The following is a 25,584-nucleotide window of genomic DNA, read 5'->3' on the forward strand; positions in this document are numbered from 1 at the left end:
GAAAATTCACGATTTTGCGAAAAATATTCTTTAAAAAAATCACGTTTATTCGAAAAACATTCATTGAAAATCCTCTTTTATTAGAAAAAATATTCTTTAAAAAATCCACGTTTTTAGGAAAAATATTCATTTAGGTTTTTTGAAAAAATATTCTTAAAAAATTCACCAATTAAAAAATATTCTTTAAAAAATCAACTATTTTGGGAAAAAATATTCTTTAAAAAATTTAGGTTTTTTGAAAAAATATTCTTAAAAAATTCACTATTAAAAAAAATATTCTTAAAAAATTCACCATTTAAAAAAAATATTCTTTAAAGAATCCACGTTTTTGGGAAAAATATTCTTTAAAGAATCCACTTTTTTGGGAAAAATATTCTTTAAAAAAATTTAGTTTTTTGAAAAAATATTCTTAAAAAATTCACTATTAAAAAAAATATATTCTTTAAAAATCCACGTTTTGTTGAGGAAAATATTCTTTAAAAATCCACTTTTCGTTGAGGAAAATATTTTTTTAAAAATCCACGTTTTGTTGAGGAAAATATTCTTTAAAAATCCACGTTTTGTTGGGGACAATATTCTTTAAAAATCCACGTTTTGTTGGGGACAATATTCTTTAAAAAGTCCCCGTTTTTGGGAAAATATTCTTTAAAAAATCCACGATTTTTGAAAAAATATTCTTTAAAAAATCCACGATTTTTGAAAAAATATTCTTTAAAAAATCCACGATTTTTGAAAAAATATTCTTTAAAAAATCCACGATTTTTGAAAAATATTCTTTAAAAAATCCACGATTTTTGAAAATTCTTTAAAAAAAAAAATCGTTTTTTTGACAACATACTTTTTAAAACATCCTGTTTTTTGAAAAATTATTCCTTAAAAAATCCACGTTTTTTTTTTGACAACATAGTTTTTAAAACTTCCTGTTTTTTGAAAAATTATTCCTTAAAAAATCCACGCTTTTTAAAAAAAATATTCTTGAAAAAAATCTATCTTTGTTGAAAAAAAAACTACGTTTAAAAACATATTTTTTTCCAAAAACTTAGATTTTTAAAAAATAGTTTTTTAAACGTAGTTTTTTTCAACAAAGATAGATTTTTTTCAAGAATATTTTTTTAAAAAGCGTGGATGTTTAAACGAATAAATTTTTAAAAAGCGTTTAAAAAATATTCTTTAAAAATCCAAGTTTTAAAAAATATTCTTTTTAAATCCAAGTTCTAAAAAAAAATATTCTTAAAAAAATCCACGTTTTTTGAAAAAATATTCTTTAAAAAATCCACGTTTTTTGAAAAATATTCTTTAAAAATCCACGTTTATTGAAAAAAAAAAATGTTCTTTAAAAATCCACGTTTATTGAAAAAAAAAGTTCTTTAAAAAATCCATTTTAAAAAAATATTCTTTAAAAATCCATTTTAAAAAAATATTCTTTAAAAATCCAAGTTTTAAAAAATATTCTTTAAAAAATCCACGTTTTTTGAAAAAACATTCTTTAAAAAATCCACGTTTTTTGAAAAAATATTCTTTAAAAAATCCACGTTTTTTGAAAAAATATTCTTTAAAAAATCCACGTTTTTTGAAAAAATATTCTTTAAAAAAATCCACGTTTTTTGAAAAAATATTCTTTAAAAATCCACGTTTATTGGAAAAAAAATTCTTTAAAACATCCACGACTTTTGAAAAAATATTCTTTAAAAAATCCACGTTTATTGGAAAAAAATGTTCTTTAAAATGTTCTTTGTTCTCGATTTTTGAAATAATATTCTTTTAAAAATCCACGAGTTTTGAAAAAATATTTTTTAAAATCGCCAATTTTTGAAAAAGTGTTCTTTAAAAAAATCCATAATTTTTGGAAAAAATATTCTTTAAAAAATCTTTGATTTTTGAACAAATATTTTTTTGAAAAATCGACGTTTTGGGAAAATATTCTTTTAATTAACGTTTTGGAGAAAACTTTTTTTTTAAATCCACACTATCGGAAACTCTTAAAGTGTTCTTAAGCGAAAAATTTGAACTTTTTTTAATTGTTCTGTAAGGGGGAGAAGGAATGTGCGTTTAGAAGAAATTTTAAGATGTCCACATTTCGGTAGAATCGGATATTCAATTTGTAACTTGTCTTGCCTCCGAAAAAAATGTATCATATATGTATTTGAATATTACAAAACGATCCGAGAGTCTGCCTTAAACTGCACTTTGGTTAAATTTTTTATGGGAGAGATGGCCACTAGAAGGAGTTGAGGGAGGATGCCATATTCGAACATAGTTTATATCTGGAAAAAATATTACAATGTGCAAAGTAAGGACAATTTTAGCGAAAAATTAGGACATTGTGGGGGAGCTAACCGAATAAATGGTTTGAATGACCAAAATTCGAACTTGATCGAAGTTTGGACCAAATCGGTTGATCCATTATAGAGTAATGGTACCCACGAGTCAGTCATAAAGAGGGACGGACGGGGCTAAATCGACTCAAAATTGTCTAATAAGGGTTTCGTCCAAACCTACTTTAGGTCCAAGACCATTATGTCCATAAAGACAAATAGGTGTTCCTTTAGAATATCAAAAGGTCTTCCTTTAGAAGACCAAAAGGTCTTTCTTTAGAATACCAAAAGGTCATTCCACAGAAGACCAAAACATCACCTCATTGAAGACCCAAAGAAGAAGACTACAAGAGCTCTTCCATTAGAAGACCAAAAGGTCTTTTTATAGAGGATCGAATGGTCTTCTTATAGAAGGGAGGGTTTCTTATAGAAAACCAAAATTTCTTACCGCAGTCCAGAAGGTATTCTTATAGAAGTCCAGATGGTCTTATAAAAGACTTTAAAAAGAAGTCAAGAAGGCATTCTTATAGAATATCTTTAGAATAACAAATGGGATTCCTTTAGAAGATCAAAATACCTTTTCTTATAGAAGTCCAGAAGGTTTATAGAAAGAACCCCATAAGATTTTAGTGGTTTATGGAGGAACAAAAGGTCATCTTATAGAAAATTAAAAGTTCTTCTTTAAGGGGTTACCTCTTTGCCTCTTACCTATTACTTTCCAAATATCGAAACATAGTATTGGCTTATTTTGAAGTACATGTTGTATAGAGTATTCTGCAGAAAAATGCATGTCGATCGGAGCAAAATTGGCTGAGATATGAGCATTGGAAGGGGGGAACATTTTTTTTTGTGATTTGTATGCAGCATTTTTGAAGTCGGTGCCAACGATAGCTCGAAAACGAATTGACCGATCTTCATACGGTTTGGTTGTTGTTGTTGTAACCAGGGTTTCTGAGTCGAGGTATTTTTGGCTCGACTCCGACTCCAGACGAGTTTTTTTCACGACTCCGGCTCCGACTCCGGGTCGACTCCGAGATTAAAATCCTATACCTCTAAAAATGAATAAAATTTGCACAAATTTTTAACTTGTTCCTATATTTTGGCCTATAATGGCTAATGTGTTGGGGTTTCCTTACACATTCATTAGAAAGGACATTCGTTCGAATACATTCGAACATATATTTTCCTTTTTTGCACGAGTATATTCTGGACGGAATTCTTCCGCGTAAGAAAATCGTTAAGCTTTCAAAATAAGTGAAGATGAAGGAACAATACAAATCATGACCAAGTTTCAAACTGGATGTAAGCCAACATTTTAGTGTGCTTCTTGATTTTTTTCCAAGAAAACTACGTAACTTTTTGGCAGTTTTGTTTTCTTCATCTGAAAGAGAAAAATATTACGAAGTTTTGAGGCCGTCTACGAAACCCTGTTTTTATTAAAGTATTGTGGGGTGCCAACTTTAGCTCGAAAACTAATAAACCAGTTGTCATATATTTGTGGCCGATTTCGAGAAAAACACAGTTTATGCTGCAAACAAAATGAAATAAATTGTTCCAATCCAACGTTCACACTAAGGCAATATTTTTCCGATCGACTTAAAAATTTGACTACCTATTCTATAATATTTATACATTCTACTTTTTTCTGAAATTTATACACATTTTGAACATTGGTGTGGAAATATTTGAGATATACGAGTATGTGATGAAAACCGAATCGACTCGATTTGCAGAATCGAAATGGTATATAATCGCAGTGCCGTTGATGATATATACAGTTTTGCTTCGCAAACGCCCCTTATTTGAATAATATTTTTACAATCCATTTTCAATTTCATTAAAATATTCACCAAAATTGGAGATATACGATTTCGATTTATGGCAAAACGAGTCGAATCGTTTTCCATCACATACCTGATAGTGTGTATTCTACCCAGCACGTAGGCAGATGGAAGTTTTCGGGAACTGAAAAATTAGCACACGATGAGATTTCGTGCATGAAAATATTCTAAAAAAAATGTTGCTAGGAAAATTTTATGTAGGGTCGGTCCACTAGGACAAGAAATCTTTTACTTTTACCCGATCCTTTCTTATAAAAACTATGATTATATATTTCATTGAATTTCGTATGTGATTATTAGACTGCGGAATCCTATGCAAATGCATATATGGTTAGGATGGTCGTAGAGAAAATCTGATTAGACAGAAACTCGTTTTATTACAAAATAAAACGAATAAGGCCCAGAAATTTTTGCATATTTTGCATATCGTGCATATTTTGACATATTTGTACATATCTGCATAAAATGAGCATATGCAAAATCATATGCAAAAATATATTCAAGGATTTGTGGCCTAAATATCCCACCGAAATGGCTGAAATTTGGTATTAAGTCTTCGTTAGGGGTATGCAACTTTACAACTGAAATCTGTCCGCATAGGTCCACGTCTTCATATAGCCCCCATAGAACGGTACCTACCGATATTCGGTATTTTGAAAGTTGTAGCCTCAATATCCCACCGAAATGACTGAAAATTGGTATTGAGTCTTCATTGGGGGTATAAAACACCCCACCTGAAATTTGTCGGCGTAGGTTCATGTCTTCATATAGCCCCTATAGGACGGTACCTCCCAATTTCCGAAATTTTGAAGGTTGTGGCCTCCAATATCCCACCGAAATGACTGAAATTTGGTATTTAGTGTTCGTTGGGGGTATAAAACACCCCACCTGAAATTCCTCGGTATAGGTTCACGTCTTCATATAGCCCCCATAGAACGGTACCTCCGGATTTCTGGTATTTTGAAGGTTGTGGCCTCACTATTCCTCCGAAATGGCTGAAAATTGGTATTAAGTCTTCCTTGGAGGTATAAAACTTTCAACTTGAAATTTCTCGATATAGGTCCACGTCCCATATCCCACCGAAATGACTGAAATTTGGCATTTTATTTTCGCTGTGGGTATAAAACTTTCCACCTGAAATTTGTCGGTATAGGTCCACGTCTTCATATAGCCTCCATAGAACGGTACCTCCCGATTTTCCGTATTTTGAAGGTTGTGGCCTCAATATCCCTCCGAAATGGCTGAAATTTGGTATTAAGTCTTCCTTGGGGGTAAAAAACTTTCCACCTAAAATTTTTCGGTTTAGGGTCAGGCCTTCATATAGCCCCCAAAAAGCGATACCTCCCGATTTTCGGTATTTTGAAGGTTGTGGCTGTGGTTATACATTTCTCTATTTTATTGACTTGGCTGAAGAGAATTTTAAACAGAAAAATTGTACACACAAACATTTTTGTACCTAGTATTGAAATATTTGTTGCATAAGAAAATATGTAAAATGCATAAATTTTGCATATGCAAAAATTTATGCATTTTGCATAATTTTGCATATGTCATATGTTTCGATTGCAATGTAATCAGAAGCCAAAAATATGCCCAGTCTCAAAATTTGATATGAATCGGACCAAAAATAGGGGTTGCATAAAATTCCGCTGTCTAGTGATTATGTAGAAAACTCGGATACACATGAACTATATCTGTTCCTGGCGGACAGATCCGGTTATTTGAATGTCTATATCTAAAGCCCTCATCGAGTATATAGAAAAAAGGTTCCTCACTGAAAACATGTCATCTAAAAATGATGAAACAATGTCTCCAAACTGAGATATAAAGCTATTTTCTAAATGATGGATGGGGGTCAATGAAAAAATTCATTATGTCATAAGTCAGAAATTTCCTTTGGGGTTCTCAATTGGGGCTTTCATTCCGAAAAGGAATTTTTCCACCCCTAGATCTTGAATTCCATTTTGTGCCACAGGGTAGTCAGTAAGATTTCCCATAGAGACCCTAGCTGTCTTTAATAGAAGACAAGGATGACTTCTCATAAAAAATTGGATGAGAATACCAAAAGACCTTTGTGAGAAGAGCAGTAAGACATCTGACGAAAAAGGTTACAGGTCCAATCTTAATTCGATTGTCATAGAGCATTACTTTTGTTTGCAAAAACTGTAAAGAATCAATTGGATCAACAAAATACTGATGAATAGACTACACTTCAGAGGATAGTAAATATCCTGTGAATCGTCCCTTAACTTAGTATAATATACCGTTTGCATATGGTAATATTCAAAAATGTTTTACAATCGTTGAAGTTGAGGTTCACCATTTAATAAGTCGCGAGTTGTCAATATATTTTATACAATATGAATATATTTATATTAATTGAAGTGTTTTTGAGCCGGGGTCACAAAAAATGAAACATAACAAATAATTTATGTGGAAGCTGTGTTGGTGGTAATATTAAAAAATGGGTAAAAATGTGTTGAAGTTTACAAGTTTTTTTGTGTTCTTTCTTGATTTCTGGTCAAACCACGGAAAATTTAGACCTGAGCTCAAAGAAAGAATTGAAGAATACCCCTTGAGCAACTTGGTTCTAATATATGACTTTTTGATATATACACTGCATCCCACTAAAATCGATGCTGACATTTTGAAGTTTTGAAATCTGGGTTTTTTGAATTTTTCTTAAAATTGGAGGGCGCAACCAGATAATTACCCAAACTATTTATTGGATTGTAGAACTCGTGATTCCACGTCGTTTGATGTATATCTCATGAATGTGCTTCATACAGCTCCCTAGTAATAGGAGTCCAAAATCGAAATTTTGGTGCGTAAATTTTCTTTAAAAACCAATTTTTTGGCTTCAAAATTTACAACTGTGACTTAGGTACCTTTGAACCCCGCGTGATTTTAGTTTATTTACACGCCGAATCTAATGAACCCTTCCGCTTTCAAATCCATCCACTAAAACGGCGGTTATAGATACCTTGAAAGTAGGAAATTCTGCAAAATTATATTTTGATGATTCCGCGCATTGAACCGCGATTTTCTTTGGTTATTTTTACATAAATGGAATCCTTTATACGCGATGATATTATTTTCCAAAACCGTGTGGCATAAAATACCGAGATTTTGGAGTAATATTCGTATTTCATATAAAATAGAATTTGGTAGCACATCCGCGGTTCTTGACGAATTTGTTTATAATTTGTTATAATGACGTATTTTTTATAGGCGGTCACTGAAATCGGATGCGCCTTATAATCTTATGTACATCGCGCAATTTTTACCCACATAAAGGTTTTTTGAACAGTAAGATGCAGCTGACGGCACATTTTGGCCGCTGAATGAAAAGTGGAAAAATCGCTACATATTGATAGAGATGCACTCGCTGTATCTGAAAAGCGCATGCGCCTTAACTGATTTTAACGAATTCGCGAATTATACGTTTTTTAACTTTTATGTTTTTTCTTTGGTTGTAATTTCAATATTACTTTCTATTTCATAATCCTATTGTTCATTAAAGTAAGCAAATTCACTTTCGGGTTTGTCATCGCATTTTCCCTGAAGAAGTTTCAGCAAAGTCCGTCAGTCCTTGCATCGAAATTTAGCGAAGTAGTAGAATAACTCCCAAAAATGTTTTTTCTATTTTTCGTATTGAACAAAAAAATATATTTTTAAAATAATATTCCAACAATAAGTTTTCGTCTTTTGTTGTTGCTGTAATATGGCAGTTATAAATCCTATCTTTAAAATTTTGGTCTCATATTTTTCTACGCGTTGTCTAGAATCTGTACGTACTTTTAGTTTATTTTTTCGAGTTTTATTTGGACTCTAAATTAGAATAAATTAAATTTACTCCAAAATTTTTTCAGTATTTCGTGATTTTCCGCGAAAATAGAAATACATTTAGTAAATATTTAGGTATCTACGGATAGATATTAAATGCTGTTAACGCTTTATATATACATTTGCTTATTACAGCAAAAATGGAATTTTTAAATATTTTTTCTTTATAAGGGAATAAAACCCCCCATAACTTTGGAGCGCAGCATCCAATTTTGTGAACGCGAACAGATTTGAAACCACGACTTTTTTCTTAATATATGTTCCAAAAATTGCGGATGTGCTCGCAAAAATTTTTTTAACAATTCTTCCAATGGAATTGCAAAAGAAATTTGAAATTTACCATATATGTTTTCTTATACATTTCTTTTAAAATAAAAAATGATGTTTAAAAAAATGTTCTTGTTCCAAATTTTATGTTATACTTCTATAACATGGAAAAAATATTGCCCGGAGTCGGAGTCGGGTTATTTTTTTCGACTCAGACTCCGACTCCGACTCCGACTCCAGCAAAATTGCTCGACTCCGACTCGTAGACTCCGACTCCGAAACCCTGGTTGTAACAGTATTTATTATTATGTTTGTATGTTCGTTCTTCTGTTCAATCTGGCTCTGGGTCTATCTCCAGTGCCAGGAAAGTGGCTGCTTCGATGGGATGTAACCACAGATCCACTGGAGTTAGATGAGTAGGTTTGCCTGGGCAGATGAAAAGGTGTTTGTGTCGTGCGGGCCCATGCCGCATACTTGGCAGATGTCCTGCACGGCACGGCCGATTTCCGCTCAATTTAATTTAGGCGACTGAATATCCCGAGCGTAGTTGAGCCAAAACTACTCTGGTTTGCCATGGCAGCTGACGCTCCTCAGCTGTGATATATGGGGGATGTACTCCGAAGACTTTATTCACACTACTATATTTGCTTATGGCCTTAGCAACTGCACCCGTGTGAATATTATTTAAACCAGCTTGATATACCTGTTGATCTAGGGGTTCTCTCCTATATAGGTGGGCCTCCCTCTCTAGAGCATGAATATCCTTCCTGATATGCCTGAATGTTTCGGGCCTAGCCAGCAGATGGTGATTGGGATTGGCTCTCACGGTAACACCCAAGCAAGTACTGCAACGAAAGCATCTCATTATGTTGCTTTATTGGAAGAATCCTTGCCTCTTCATGTAGATGGTCCACTGAAGACTTGAGGAGGCATTCTGGCAGGTTTGAATCTTTTTCCAATTCGTATCCCATAATCTCGGGGACCAAAATGGAGCCGCATAACTTACCACAGACCGACCTATTGCGTTATATGTGGTCAACAAGGTTTCTTTATCTGCACCCCAAGTGCTGCCGGGTAGGGACTTGAGGACCTTGTTCCTACTTTTCAGTTTGTCGCAGATAGCTGTGGCGTGCACGCACAGCTTGAAGAAGTGTCTGTCGAATGTGACCCCTAAAATTTTGGGGCAGTTTGTGATCGGAATTCTGCTACCGTCGACCACGATATTCAATTCTCTTCCAAACTGCGCTGTCCATATGGTGAACAGAGTGGCTGTTGATTTTGTGGCGGAAAGCTGCATATTCCTCGAATGGAAAAAGGTGGTAAGATCGGTTAAATAGTTGTTCAGTCTCCCACAGATGTCATCAGGGAAGGTACCTGACGCCAGGATCGTCCGATCATCCGTATACGTTACGATCTCGATGCCGTCTGGATACATTAGAGGTAGAGGTTAAACAGTTCCGGTGATATCACCATCACCCCACCTTGGGGACCTCCCTGTTTCACTCTACGGGGTTTGGACTTCTTGTTCCTGAATTCCACGTACGACTGGGGTCCACACATATAATTGAGTATCCAACGTTTCAAGCTTAGACGGAGGGTTGTCAATGTCCTCAAACAGCGTGGAGTGCCTGACTGTACCAAAAGCTTTTGATAAGTCAAGCGCCACCATCACTGTTCTATCACACGGCGGTCTCTGGTTGAGTTCTGGACAAATATATGTGGTAATGGCGTGCAGCGCTGTTGTCGTGCTGTGCTGCTTACGGAATCCATGCTGATGATCGGCAACTTGATAGCTATCTCTGAAACTGGGGAGGACTAAGGCCTCATGGGTCTTTGCTACGGGCGACAAAAGCGAAATCGGCCTGTACGATTCACTTTTGCTGGCATCCTTGCCGGGCTTCCGTAGTGGGACCACCCTGCCCATTTTCCAGACTTCAGGAACCATGAGGGTGGATAGCGAAAAGTTGAGAACTTTAGTGAGATACTCCACTCCCGGCTCATCCAGCTGCTTCAGCATTACCATGGAGATTCCATCTGGGCCCAACGCTTTGGATGATTTAGCATTCCTGATGGCATTGGCAACATCATCCATTGTAAACTGTGGTGGTTCCTCCTCGGCAGGAAGAAATCTGATGCGAAGTAATACTCTGCTCTTCGCCCTGTCACTCTAGGGGTGCTCGACAAACTGTCGATTGAAATAACTTGCGCACCTCTTCGGGTCAGTCAACGTAACGTCGCCAAACGTGACTGAGATCCTATCTTCCCTTTTTCCAGGGTTCGAAAGTGACTTAACCGTTGCCCAAAATTCACCTATACCGGCTCCAATGTTGCAACTCTTCAGATGGTTTAACCACTTGTTCCGCTTATGCTCGCCGACCAGTCTGTTAACCTCCAGTGTCAGGTCATTGGGGTTGGCTCGACGAAGCTCATCACGCTCATTTGCTAATACCGTCGCTTCTGCTGGGAAGTTTGGTCTTACTTCGGGTATTCGACCAGGATTGGGCAGTTCTCTGAAGCGGTGATTGGTGAACTCTCTGAAACTCGGCCAATGAGCTTTCTTATGATTGACGAATGTGCGGCGTTCAGAGGTGATGAAATCGGGTGGTCGCTAATGGAGACAATTATGAGGAGATGGTCTGATCCAAGGGAAATGACGGGTTGCCAGGTAACGTCATTTGTCAAACCAACTGACAAGATGGTTATGTCTGGCGAATTGTGACACTCTCCTCTAATTCTGGTAGGTGCGTCCTCATTGACGGTGCAAAACGTAGAGCTATCAATCTGCTCAGCCAGCGCCGTGGTCGTTTCCGAGGGCCGAATGCCACATCTTATGATGCGCATTAAAGTCCCCCAGGACCAGACGATTATGACCTTCCAAAAGCGGGCTAATATCGGGCTCGTAATCCGAGATACAGCTATTTCTCGGCGGGATGTATACGCTCAGCAACTCTATCTCGACATTTCCACACCTAACTGCTACACCCATACATTCCATGTACGGGTCATTACCCAGCAAACCAATCGTACCGACATCGTAACGAAATCGGAACAAAATTCGGACGATACGTCCGATATCTGATCCGAAATCGTAACGATATCTTAACGAAAGTTGTATGAAGTGGTTGACATAATTTCGGAACGAAATGTCTTAGCGACATCGGATCGATTTCGGTCCGATTTCGTAACGAAATCTGAAGAAAATCCTTGGGAAATTCGGAAAGGAAATTTCTTTCCGACATTCGTTCCGAAATCGGAACGAAATCGGTACAAAATCTGAACTATATCCTATCCGAAAAATCGTTTAGAAATCGGAACGAAATCTGAACGACATTGCTTCCGAAATTGTTCAGACGTGTCGGACATCAGACATTTGGTTTGCTGGGTAGAGATAAGCGAGATAGGTCTGTATTGGACATTCTGGTGCAACAGGAAATCTAATCCCCCACCTCCACTTCTGGTGCGATCCTTCCTTAGCACGTTGTAACCATCACAACGTTGTAAGCTACAGTTGTTGTTGAGCTTGGTTTCTAGCACCGCAGCGAACTTGATATTCTTCCGACTCATGAAATCTACTATTTCCTCGATCTTACCTCGGAGTCCATTGCAATTAAATTGCTAAAAGGAAGCATTTCCTGGGATTGGGATAACAACGGCTGGTGTTAAAGGCTGCATGTGCGGTTGTTGTCGAGGGGCCTTCGGGGGAGTCATAATCAGAAGACGAGGGAGTTTCGTAATCCGATGACGAATCACAGCATGCAGCAACATAGTCCCTGTCGTAGTCCCTCACGTGGACAAGTCCAGAGCAACCCCTTAGATGCACCCACTTCTGACATCTATTGCATCTCACCGAAGGCTGGATGTGGGTGAAGGTGCGGATGTGATAAACCGAGCACAAATATATTGGTGCTGGATTTTCCTCCGTCCCGGCAAGGACCAAAAGAATTCGGAGCAGACATTCCGGGATATGCTGCTCCCAACACAGAAAACGAAACAAATACAAACATGTGTACACTGAAGTGGCAGCCGCTGGCCGGAACAATGATGTTGTGTAGTTCCGGGTCAATCCGGTACGGAAGAACCCGCTGTCGTGGGATTGGTACTCGTAGTCACGAACTGCAAACGCGGCATATCTTAGTTCGCTTCCTCCAGTAGATATTTCAGAAAACTATATAGAGGGTGCTGAAGTTTTAACTCTCTAAGGTGTTGGCAAATACCCATGAGTGGCAAATTTTTCATGAGATTAAAGAACGTGCATTTAATTGATGTTTTCAACATGTTGCTTTATTCATTTCATTTATTTATTTTGCTTTGCTTTTATTCCATTTTCAGGCGAACGTCGCGGCTTCGGTGGCGGGCGTGGACGCGGCCGTGGTGATCGTGATGGTGGTGGTCGCCGAGAATTTAACAACAACAAAGGCGAAAACGAAAATGGCGAGAACCAAGAAGAAGGTGGCGAACCACAAAAACCCCGAGAATTCTACATACCACCCGAACCAACCGATAATGAGGAAGAGATCTTTGGCAGTGGCATAACCAGTGGCATTAATTTCGCTAAATATGATAGTATACCAGTGCAGGTAAGAATTCAATACGATATCTCTGTCGGGGGTTATTCTCTACGTAAATTCCCCGTGAGTCTTCCCACACTCTGCCTTAAATTGAAACGGCAGAGAGACAAAACTCACGGTATAAATCTACGTGCAAAATAAGGTAGAATAAGTTTCATTTACATACGAATACCATTCTTTGTTGTCCTTAGGTTACTGGAGAAAATGCACCTGTAGCCATACAAAGTTTTGAAGAGGCTGGTCTTCGTGAATTAGTTTTTAATAATGTCAAACGCTCAGGCTATAAACTGCCCACACCCATTCAAAAGACTGCCATACCGGTGATATCGTCGGGACGTGATTTAATGGCTTGTGCCCAAACTGGTTCAGGAAAAACTGCCGCATTCTTGCTGCCCATTATCAATGCCCTCTTAAATGAGGGCTGTGAAACATCCATTGGTAAACCCCAAGCATTGATTGTATCACCCACTCGAGAATTGGCCATACAAATCTATAATGAGGCGCGTAAATTTGCCATGGACTCGTATATAAATACACAAATTGTTTATGGTGGCACATCGTCCAAACATCAGGGTGAAAAAATTGGTCGTGGTGGTACTCATATTTTAATTGCCACACCTGGACGTCTATTGGATTTTGTGGAAAAGGGTTTTATTACCTTTGAGGAGACGCGATTTGTAGTGCTCGACGAAGCTGATCGTATGTTGGATATGGGCTTCAAAGAAAGTGTTGCCACCATTATGAATCATCCCACAATGCGCAGCATGGATCAACGGCAAAATCTCATGTTTTCAGCCACATTCCCAGCCGAGATTCAACGTATGGCCGGTGAATATTTGAATGAATATATTTTCATTGCCATTGGTGTTGTGGGCGGTGCATGCTCGGATGTAACGCAAACTATTTACGAAGTGAAGAAATATCAGAAACGGAACAAGTTAATGGTGAGCATTATTTTGTTGTGATATATTTTATGAAAGCTTAATTGATGGCTGTTTTTTTTTTCTTCCTCAGGAACTTTTGCAAGAAAACCCCGATGGCACAATTGTCTTTGTGGAAACAAAACGTGGTGCCGATTTCTTGGCCTCGCTGTTATCGGAAACAGAATTTCCCACCACCTCCATACACGGTGATCGTTTACAGCGTCAACGTGAAGAAGCTTTAGCCGATTTTAAATCAGGTAAAATGAAGGTCCTGATTGCCACCTCTGTGGCAGCTCGTGGTCTCGACATTAAAAATGTCAATCATGTTGTCAACTATGATATGCCAACATCTATTGATGAATATGTCCATCGTATTGGGCGTACAGGGCGTGTTGGTAACAATGGCCGTGCCACTAGTTTCTTTGATCCCGAGAATGATACCGCCATTGCTGGTGATTTGGTAAAGATTTTGGAGGGAGCTGGTCAGGAAGTACCTGACTTCTTGCAGAATTATAGCACCGGTGGCGGCGGTGGTGGTGATTATGGCAATGGAGGTGGCAGCCGTTTTGGTGGACGGGATGTGCGCAAGAATGTACCACATGTAAGTTCTTTTAAACTTTATAAGTAGAAAGATTGGGCGTACGTAAGTCCATCACCCTTATTACGGTTGGCGTAGTCGTAGACGTTCAAGTGACGTAGACGTTGTCGTAGGCGTAGACGTAGGCGTAGACGTAGGCGTAGTCGTAAGATACATTTTTATATGATGAAAAATTATATACAACGAAATTTTTGTCTTTTATAGCATTTTATATCCTAAAAAATCGAAAGAAATACATTTGTTATTCCCAAAACGAATTTCTTGGTTTAAATACATTTTTTTTTTTGATACGACAAATCGGTATTACGTTTGGCGTATCACGACAAATTGGTATTACGTATGGCGTTGAAATACGAGGAAAAAGTCGTGACCGATTTTGTAAACGACAGCATATAAAAATAAAAACAAATTAATTTCAAAAGAATTTTTTGGCAATGGTTATTAAGATATTTTGGAAAATAACTATAATAAATACAAATTTTACTACTTTGATTCATTTTCATAAGATAAATTTCGTGTCTTTATCAGATGACAAACTTTCTATTGAAAATCTGTTAGAGTCCTCATATAACGATTGAAGCAATGTAAATTTCTTAGTTCTTGCTCAAAAGATGATTTCAAACGAATTGTTTTACAATTAAAAAAATATAAATTTTTTAAATTTTGTATGAGAAAAAATTGTCGTCGTAAATGTTACGTGGTACCAAAAAATATACCTACGACAACGACTACGCCAACGACCACAAAAACGTCTACGCCAAACACTTATTTTGATTGTAAAAACTGTAGGGTTAGTTTTTCTTCTGAATTAAAAGTTTAAAAATGATCTACTAATAATTCTAATAATGTTAGTTACCAAAAGAATTCTTTAAAAATTGAAATTTTTGCTTTTTTGTACAAATGCATACATAATACCAATTAGACGTTACGACACGTCAGCTTGCAATTTTGGATACGACAACGCCAACCGTAATAAGGGTGCATATTTATATTAGGCAATTTTCCTTGCGGCAATTGTCAGTTTGAAAAAGAGAGAGGTGAGGCATATGCTAACCATTTGCCTCTCAGCAGCCTCCCTCACCAACAAACTGACAATTGCCGCAAGGAAAATTGCCTTATGTAAATATAGACTTAGGAGACAACTTAGCCTCCAATAAGAATACCTACCCCCCTTTGTATTATTCTTTTTTCAGACGTTTTAACAAACTTTATTTCTCTTTTCTCTTTCAGCTCGATGATAACTTTGTTACCTCCTCAGCACCAGCTGCCCAGGAAGAAGATGAAGAATGGAATTAGTAGACAAAACATAAAATCAAAAAATAAAACAACAACTGTTGTTTATCGTTTCTTATTATCACTGCATCTGAACTGGTTTCAGAGATAGAAACAAAAACCCCTCAAACTTGTACTTGATGTGTCCTTATAACTGAATTGACAATTTTTCGTTTATATTGAACTTTTCGTATTATTTTTATTGTATTTTCAACATTTTCACATTGTTGATGTGTATGACGACAAGTTCCTTTTAATAATTGCAAGCGACTTGTGGCTCTATCATTCATATTATCATCATTTAAAACACTATTTGCTTAGAAACTAGTAACTATTTTTTAATTATTCATTCTTTTGCACTATGTGCTGCCAAAATAAGTCACAAAGGTAGAACAAAAAAATTTGAAAATTAACGACCAAATCGTTCACTTATTATTTGAAAAAACTCAGCCCTCTCAAATAATGGGCTATAGCGCATATTTTAAACTTAATAATATTATTAAACAAATGTATATGAATTTACATTAGTTTTATACCAATATCATCAAAATAAATTTTATAACTCGTTTTATAAAGCAAAATTAGGATTTTGAAGTATTTCTTTGTTGCCATGGAAGGGGGAAGGTGTATGGAGAACTTTTAAAATCACTTGCTAAGAAAAATTCAAACATTCTTAGAGACCACCAAATGGTTCATTCTTCAACTAAATTATTTCTTTTTTGTTAACATTTGGGACATCAACGCCATCTAGAACACAGCTTTGGCGTAAGAATTACTGCAGGGATAGAAATTGTCTTGGGTTCGTTCCTTTGCTAAAATTGTCTATTCTTAGGTGAAATTTTGGAATTTTTTTGTTAAATGCTGAAGAAATGTTCCATAAAAATCACATTTTTTGTGATGGTTTCTGAAAAAATATTCCATTAAAAAATTCACATCTTTTGTGACGGATTCTGAAAAAATATACTTAGTCCATATTTACACTAGACAATTTTCGTTGCGGCTATTGTCATTTTGCTGGAGAGAGGGGTGAGGGAGGAATATGGTAACCCTTTGCTTCTCAACAACCTCTCTCACTGACAAACTGACAATTGCCACAAGTAAAATTTTCTAATGTAAATATGGACCTAAAAAATACGTTTAATGGGAATCGATTGGAAAAATATTCTGTAAAAAATCCATGTTTCATCGAAGATTTTTTAAAAAATATTCGTGAAAAAATCCACAATTTTTGAAAAAAAAATATGCTTGAAAAATCCACAATTTTTGAAAAAAAATATGCTTGAAAAATCCACGATTTTTGAAAAAATTTCTTGAAAAATCCACGTTTTTTGAAAAAATATCCTTTACATACAGGCATGTCACAGAAACCAATTCCGATCGAAAGTGGAATTGATTCCGTATTTAGCTTCTCCAGAAACCGAAAAACGAAAAATTTTTTCGGAATGAAACCACTTTTGGTTTCTCAAGTGGAATTGTATTTTTTTGGAAACATGTCACTTTAAAACACTTAAAAATAATAAAAATATTGTTTTATTAACAAAATCACATTTAATTTTATATTTGTTTATCATTTTATTTAAAAAAATCGCACATTTCCATTATTTCTTAACCAACGAAACCAATTATTAACAACGTATTGCCACATAATTTTTTCGTTGTAAATTTGTAAGAACTAAACAATATGGCAGTCTACCTTCAGCATTCATTGTGAACGGTCGATTTTGTGTTACGCGCTTACCCACAAACAACTTTGCCTGTTTCTAAACAAATCATAACTTAATTTTGTTTTTCGTTTGCCATCATTTTTCTTCGATAAAGGGTGTTAAATTTAATTTGACAAGTGATTAAAAGTTAATAAAACTATGTCTTCCTCTTCTGGAGGAAACTATTATGGGATCTTGGATCCTGGAGGGACGTCCCCAAAAAGAAAACGACCGAAAAACCAATCTACGTACAGCCTGGGGAATTCCCTAGAATACCCCGAGCTTTTGCGACCTAGATTGAAAAAAGCATGTCCAAAATACATCATTGTCAAAACAACAAATCCGGACAAACCGTTAAAATCATATAACATTTTCCTCGTCTCTAAAGCAATTAAAGGAATATCAAGTGAGCCTACGCTAAAAACCATTATGACAAGAGACGGAAATTTCCTGATTTTAACCAAAAGTGAAGCCCAAGCAACTCGTTTTATCAAAGCTAAAAACTTAGGCGGTATTTGCGACATCGAATGTTCTTTGCATCCCAAATTAAACACTATCCAAGGATTTGTAAGAAGTGATTTTCTCACAGAACTCACAGAAAATGAAATAGTGGAAGGTTTAAAAATGCAAGGTGTAGTAGCATGCAGAAAAATTACTTCCTTTAGAGATGGAAAAGTATCTAATACCCCATGTTGTATCTTGAGCTTTAACCTCTACGATCTGCCAGATACAATCGAAGTTGGAATGATTAATGTAAAGGTGAAAGAGTATGTACCAGATCCCCTGCAATGCAAGAACTGCTTTCAACTCGGACACACCAAAAAATTCTGCACAAACGATCCCATATGCGAAGTATGTTCTACCACTCCACACGATCCAACACCCTGTACAAAACTCATTTGCATTAACTGCAGTCAAGCACACAGAGCCAACAACAAAAAATGTCCAGTGTTTCAGCAAAGAAAAGAGGTGTTGAGAAATAAAACAAAAAACAAATGCTCATTTAGAGAGGCCATGCAAAATACCCCAAAAGCAGACACATTTGAAACACCAACAGAAACTCTCGATGAAGCTATTCTCGCACATAAAAAGAGGATGGAAAATACAAGAAAAAGTAATACCGTTAATGACAGCAACAAAACACCAACAGATAGCAAAACCCAAACTACTGAGAAAGAGAAAACAAAATCCAACAATGATACTCAAAACACATCATCAAAACCATCAACATCAACACAAAACCACACAACTTCAACACAAAACAATACAACAAAAACAACCAAAAATCCAATCACATCAAACTCAATTTCAAAAACTACAACACCCAAAACTACAATTGATAAAGAAAAACTCCTTGAGTGCTTCCACTCAAAAATAGAATCGCTCTCTCAGAGCGATGCAAATAAACAAAAAAATGTATCTGAAAACAGAACGCAAAATCCAACATCAGATACTCCAGTTGTATCTGTATCACCTACAGATACACCTGCGAAAATAACTTCCAGAAGACCAGAAATAGACTATGGCGACATAGATATGACAGAGAATTAATATTGTATAATATTAATTCTTTTTTTTTTCTCATTATCTATGTCTAATTTCAAAGTTGCCCAATGGAATATAAAGGGCTTAATTAATAACTACATTGATCTCCAATTACTTATTAAAGATCACAACCCACAATTTATATCGCTGCAAGAGACACACATACCCGTTCAATCACACCCAATTGCACCAAATTCTTTTATCTCATACTCGTCCAATCATATTGCCAATACAACCGCTAAAAGCGGTTTGGCAGTATTTATCAAAAACAACATTCCCCATAAACGCATTTTCAATTCATCCAAAATATTCATAGCGATTATGAATCTTCACGTAGGGAGCTACTCACAAGTGAGTTGCAGTTCACTTTCACCTGCTCGAGCTATTATGATTGAGCAGGGAGGAGCACAAAAAGTGAACAAGGGTTGACAAGTCGGAAAATGGAAAATAATGGCGCGACTTGTGAACCCTTGAAATAATAATTTGTGTTGCCATACCGTCATTTTTTGCACAAATAACTTTGAGATTAATTAATTCTTATTTTTTGTATAAAAAATAAATAAATTTTCAAATTAATAAACATTTCTAGCAAGAAAAATGTCAGTTATTAACAATCCACTGTAAAAGAACATGGATATTGGTAAAAGAAAATACAACATTAAAACAACATGGCAACATCTGTAACAGCTGTTCTTTTGTTTTGGCAGATATGTGAAAATTGTTTATTTACACTGAAGAATTCGTGAAATTTATTGGAAAATCGTAAAAAAGTGAACAAATGTCGTTTAAAAACGTCATTAAATGGCTACAATAAGTAAATGTTTAATGTTGCATTTTGGGTGATAACAGAAATGGCAAATTCTGAGGAATACCAAGGAAATGAAGTGGAAGTTGTGTTTAGCACCATCTCCCATTCTTTCCAAGACTGCGACCCCAAAAGATCCAAATCGTGTACATTACTCTCTCTAGGAATAACAATTGCAGACATGGGTTGCTCCTGATTGGGTCCTTGTATAGTTGTGAGCCGCTTTATGCAGAATGTACCTTTTTGATCTGTCCATACCAGAAAACTCGATTTAGGCCTTCCTTCACTGATACATACCACGGGCAACGTTTTAGTTACAGTACTTGCTCGGGCATTACCGTGAGATAGGGATGGCTCTCACGGTAATGCCCGAGCAAGTACTGTAACTAAAACGTTGGGTGGGTTGGCCCGACACACTAGGTCCATCAAGAATGACCTTCACGTTCTAGAGAGGGAAGCCCAACCATACTGGATAGAATCCCTTGCTCAACAAGCATTTCAAGTAGTTTTGAATAGCTTTCACATACTCGCAGGTTCTAATGTAAACAAATATAGTGTGAATAAAGTCCACAACAAACCAGAGTAGTTTTTGCTCAACTATACTTGGGATATTGCAGTCGTCTAAATTCTTAGGCAAATATTGATAGCACCATGCACAGCACTCTGCGCCTTTTAATGGTGCGATGCCAAACCTAGTCATATACAGCCCAATTATGAACGGCATCTCACCGTGAGTTTTCTCTTTCTCGCCTCCTCCCCTATTATAAACATCATATCGCCGTGAGTGCTGTTATGTTCTCACTCTTCCCTTATTATAAACAACAAGAGGGTAAGCAAAACTCACGTTCGTGAAAAAATTAGCTATTACAAATGTAAAAAAAAGTGAGAAAAAGAGGTAAATTTGTGCTGAAATTTCTCACTACCGAAATCAAAGTGAGTTGAACAAAAAAATTTAAGTGTGGTCATTTATTTTAAAAAATACGAATATTTTGTATCTGTAATGATAATTAATTGTATTTTAGGTTGAAAGCAACAAAAAATAATTAGAAATTTTTTATGTTTTGAGGTTATTGTTGACCTTTGGACGCTTTTTTCTTTGGTTTTAATTTTGGCTTGAGGTCAACTTAAGAATTAAAATTTTTTTGTTTTTATTCTTATAAAAAGAAAGAAATATCATTGTTATTATAAATTTCGACCATATTGTTTATAGTTGCATAAAACAAATGTTCTTGTTTTTGAAAGCCAATCCCTGAGGATGACCATCAAAGATGGTTGAAATATTGGAAATGGAATAGATTCTACCTTATTGTGATAAGAGTTTCTTTATATTTTTAATCGCAATATGTTTTCGACAAAAACAAATATTAGGACATTTACCGCTAACATTTTTTCAGAGTTCTTTACGAATTCGGTCTGAATCTCTGAATTCTTTCAGAATTTGGTATAAAATTGGGTCTAACTTCAGTTCCAAGAATGGGATGTAACTATCCACTGAAGTTAAATGACTAGGTTTGGCATCGCACCTTTAAAAGACGAAGAGTGCTATACATGGTGCTGTCAACATTTGCCCTATAAGAATTTAGACGACTGCAATATCCCGAGTATAGTTGAGCAAAAACTACTCTGGTTTGTGGTGGACTTTATTCACACTATATTTGTTTACATTAGAAACTGCGACTATGTGAAAGCTATACAAACCTACTTGAAATGCTTGTTGAGCAAGGGGTTCTCTCCTGTATCGTTGGGCTTTCCTCTCTAGAAAGTGAAGATCATTCTTGATTGACCTAGTGTGTCGGGCCAACCTACTAGATGGTGATTGGGATGGCTCTCATGGTAACGCCCAAGCAAGTACTGTAACTAAAGCGTTCCCCGTTTTCAGGTATGGACAGATCAAAAAGGTGCATACTGTATAAAGCGGTTCACAAATATACAAGGACCCAATCTGGAGCAACCCATGTCTGCGATTGTTGTTCCTAGAGAGAGTAATGTACACGATTTGGAACTTTTGGGGTCGCAGTCTTGGAAAAAATGGGTGCTGGTGCTAAAAAGATGACATGTCCAATCACTTGCCCTCAAGCTTGAATAGAATCAAATATTTTGATGGAATATAAGTCCAGACCGTAGCCCAAAAAGATCCAAACCATTTTGAGATCTTAATCACGTCATCGTCGATAACCCAGTGGAATGGTATCTACACCAAGCAGTTTCCTGGAATAGTATTTTAAGTACCGGTTGTTATATGCCATGAACAAAAAAAATTGGAATTACAATTGAAATTTATTGAAATTGTATTTAAAATTCATTAAATTGGTTTAAGTGTTGAAGAAAGCATTAGGAATTATACTTAGCATTCATAGAATTGGTTCTTATACTGGAGAAAATATCAAATATCGGATGTTTCACGAATTGTATTTACAATTCTTGGAATTGGCTAAATGCTGAACCTAATTTGAACCAATCATTGATCTCCTGTGATGTCCTAACATCGCTGGTACAGCTTCCACTCCATTTCCTTGGTATTCCTCAGAACTTGCCATTTCTGTTATCACCCAAAATGCAACATTAAACATTTACTTATTGTAGCCATTTAATGACGTTTTTAAACGACATTTGTTCACTTTTTTACGATTTTCCAATAAATTTCACGAATTCTTCAGTGTAAATAAACAATTTTCACATATCTGTCAAAACAAAAGAACAGCTGTTACAGATGTTGCCATGTTGTTTCAATGTTGTATTTTCTTTTACCAATATTCATGTTCTTTTACAGTGGATTTTTAATAACCGACATTTTTCTTGCTAGAAATGTTTATTAATTTGAAAATTTATTTACTTTTTATGCAAAAAATAAGAATTTAATAATCCCAAAGTTATTTGTGCAAAAAATGACGGTATGGTAACACAAATTATTATTTCAAGGGTTCACAAGTCGCGCCATTATTTTCCATTTTCCGACTTGTCAACCCTTGTTCACTTTTTGTGCTTCTCCCTGCCCAATCGTAATAGCTCGAGCAGGTGAAAGTGAACTGCAACTTGTGAGTAGCTCCCTACGTGAAGATTCATAATCGCTATGATAACTCCAGTGGATAGTTACATGCCATTCTTGGAACTGAAGGTAGACCCAATTTTGTACCAAATTCTGAAAGAATTCAGAGATTCAGACCGAATTCGTAAAGAACTCTGAAAAAATGTTAGCGGTCAATGTCCTAAGCTTTAAAAAACAAGAACATTCGTTTTATGCAACTATAAACATTATGGTAGAAATTTATAATAATGATATTTCTTTCTTTTTATAAGAATAAAAACAAAAACGCCCATTTGTTTTTAAATTTTTAAGTTGACCTCAAGCCAAATTAAAACCAAAGAAAATAGCGTCCAAAGGTCAACAATAACCTCACAACATAAAAAATCTCTTATTATTTTTGTTACTTTCAACCTAAAATACAATTAATTATCATTACAGATACAAAATATTCGTATTTTTTAAAATAAATGTTCACACTTAAATTTTTTTGTTCAACTCACTTTGATTTCGGTAATGAGAAATTTCAGCAGAAATTTGCCTCTTTTTCTCACTTTTTTTACATTTGTAATAGCTAATTTTTTCACGAACGTGAGTTTTGCTCACCCTCTTGTTGTTTATAATAAGGGAACAGTGAGAACATAACATCACTCACGGCGATATGATGTTTATAATAGGGGAGGAGGCGAGAAAGAGAAAACTCACGGTGAGAGGCCGTTCATAATTGGGCTGATTAAATATCGTTATTGAAATCACTTTAAATATCAAAATCACAATAATATCACTCTATATTCACCCAAACGAAAATTTCGATGTTAATGATATTCTGAAGCTGTTTGAAAACATAAATACTCCCATTTTATTAGTTGGAGACGTAAACAGCTGGAATGTATTATGGGGCTCTGACAAAAACAACCACAGAGGCGTTATATTAGAAAACGCATTTAACATAAATGGACTATGCATCCTAAATGATGGAAAACCAACCCACCTGTCAACTTTAAATACGTTTACCAACATTGATATTTCTTGCTGTTCTCCATCTCTTCTCCCAATTGTCAAGAGCTACACACTCAACGATCTCTACAATAGTGATCACTTCCCTATTATCACAAATATAACCACCACCGTAAATATATCCCGTTCTAAGTCTACATCTAAATTTAACTTCAAAAAGGCTAATTGGAGTGGATATCAACAAAATGTTGATAATCTTTTAGAGAACAAACTGCTTGATGGAAATGTAAATAAGGTGAATGCCATACTTACAAAAACAATAAGAACGGCTGCCAATTTGAATATACCACTAAAACATTTTAAAAATAGGCCAATGGTTCCTTGGTGGAATCGAAATCTGACAATCCTTCGTGAAGCAAAGGTTAAAAGCTTTCGTATTTTCAAAAAAAATCGAACTATAGATAATTTAATTATATATAAAAGAAGCAAAGCCAAATTCAGATATGAAAATAAGAGAGCAAAAGCTATATGCTTTGAGAACTTTACGAAAACCATAAGTAGAGACACTCCTCTTTCTATTGTATGGACCAAGATCAACAGAATATCTTGTAAAAACACCTCACACACTATAACGGCAATTGATGTAAACAATACTCTCTTAACTGAACCACTTGATATTGCAAACTATTTTGCCAGTCGTTGGTCTAACGAATCTTTGAACAGCAACTTCCACTCGGATTTTTGTAATGCAAAAAATAATATGCTTACCAGATTTATTCAGTCGCCTAGTAATAAACACGCATCTATTATAGAGCAAAACATCTCCATAGCCGAATTAACACTGGCTTTAAAAAAAGTAAAAGGAAGCACTCCGGGTCACGACCGAATTACTTATTCCATGATTCAAAACCTTTCAAACGAAGGTCTATCAAAACTATTATCCTTATATAATGAAGTTTTCAACAAGGGAATTCTACCTCATTCATGGAAATCAGCTATAATTTCAGCAGTTCCCAAGCCTCATAAAAGCAAGACTGATTTTTCCGGTTACCGTCCCATTTCACTATTGTCTTGTGTATCAAAACTAATGGAACGAATTATCTCAAAAAGACTGTCATGGTTTCTTAGTACCCGCAAACTTATAGCGTTAAATCAAGTAGCGTTTAAGGAAAAACAAGGCTGTACAGATGCTCTATTACACATTGACTATTTCGTAACAAAGGCACTATCATCTAGAAGCCACGCTACAATATTAGCCATTGACTTTGAAAAAGCGTTTGATCGCGTAGGCATCCACATTATACTTGAAGCCTTATCATCATGGGGAGTTGGGTCAAAAATTTTAAACTATATTAAATCGTTTTTGTCAAATAGACATTTTCGGGTTAAGATACACAACAACCTTTCCCAACAATTCGTGTTACACAATGGAATACCCCAAGGATCACCACTTTCTGTCGTCCTTTTTCAAATTGCATTTAATGAAATAAGCGCTATCATCAATAAACACAACATTTACCATTGCCTATATGCTGACGACTTGTATATCATTAGCGTAAATAAAAATAATGAAGTAACATCAAATACATTCTCTGAAATTATACACGAAATCACTAAATGGACAAACAAATCTGGGGCTAAAATGTCACCATCAAAATCATCTGTAATTCACATTTGCAGGAAGCATAACTGCATACCTCCTGAACTTTCGGTCAACAACACTGTCTTTCCTCACGTAAATAAATTGAAAATATTGGGAATTATCTTTGAAAAAAACTATCGCTGGAATCAACACATACTTAACTTGAAAAAGAATCTTGTCCAGAGGGCAAATATTATTAAATATTTGTCTGGTCGAAGTTTTACACACATAACGACATTAACATACTTAGTTAAAACGTTGGTACTCAGCAAAATTGATT

The 25,584-nt window shown here is 35.6% G+C and overlaps 1 protein-coding gene across 3 annotated transcripts in view; it reads left to right on the top strand.

The window, feature by feature from the left end:
• vas (ATP-dependent RNA helicase vasa) overlaps positions 1-16,211 on the top strand; it is a 92,103-nt gene extending 75,892 nt beyond the window's left edge. For all 3 annotated transcript variants that reach the window (XM_073967564.1, XM_073967565.1, XM_073967563.1), the window contains 4 exons: positions 12,599-12,846; positions 13,029-13,781; positions 13,852-14,361; positions 15,589-16,211. In XM_073967564.1, coding sequence (XP_073823665.1) covers positions 12,599-12,846; positions 13,029-13,781; positions 13,852-14,361; positions 15,589-15,654 — 1,577 coding nt within the window. In that variant the 3' untranslated portion in view covers positions 15,655-16,211. The remainder of the gene's footprint in view (positions 1-12,598; positions 12,847-13,028; positions 13,782-13,851; positions 14,362-15,588) is intronic.
• Positions 16,212-25,584: the final 9,373 nt, after the last annotated feature.

The sequence above is a fragment of the Musca autumnalis genome, unplaced genomic scaffold (assembly GCF_047663935.1).
Source record: "Musca autumnalis isolate F117 unplaced genomic scaffold, ASM4766393v1 scaffold_2, whole genome shotgun sequence".
NCBI classification, from domain to species: domain Eukaryota; kingdom Metazoa; phylum Arthropoda; class Insecta; order Diptera; family Muscidae; genus Musca; species Musca autumnalis.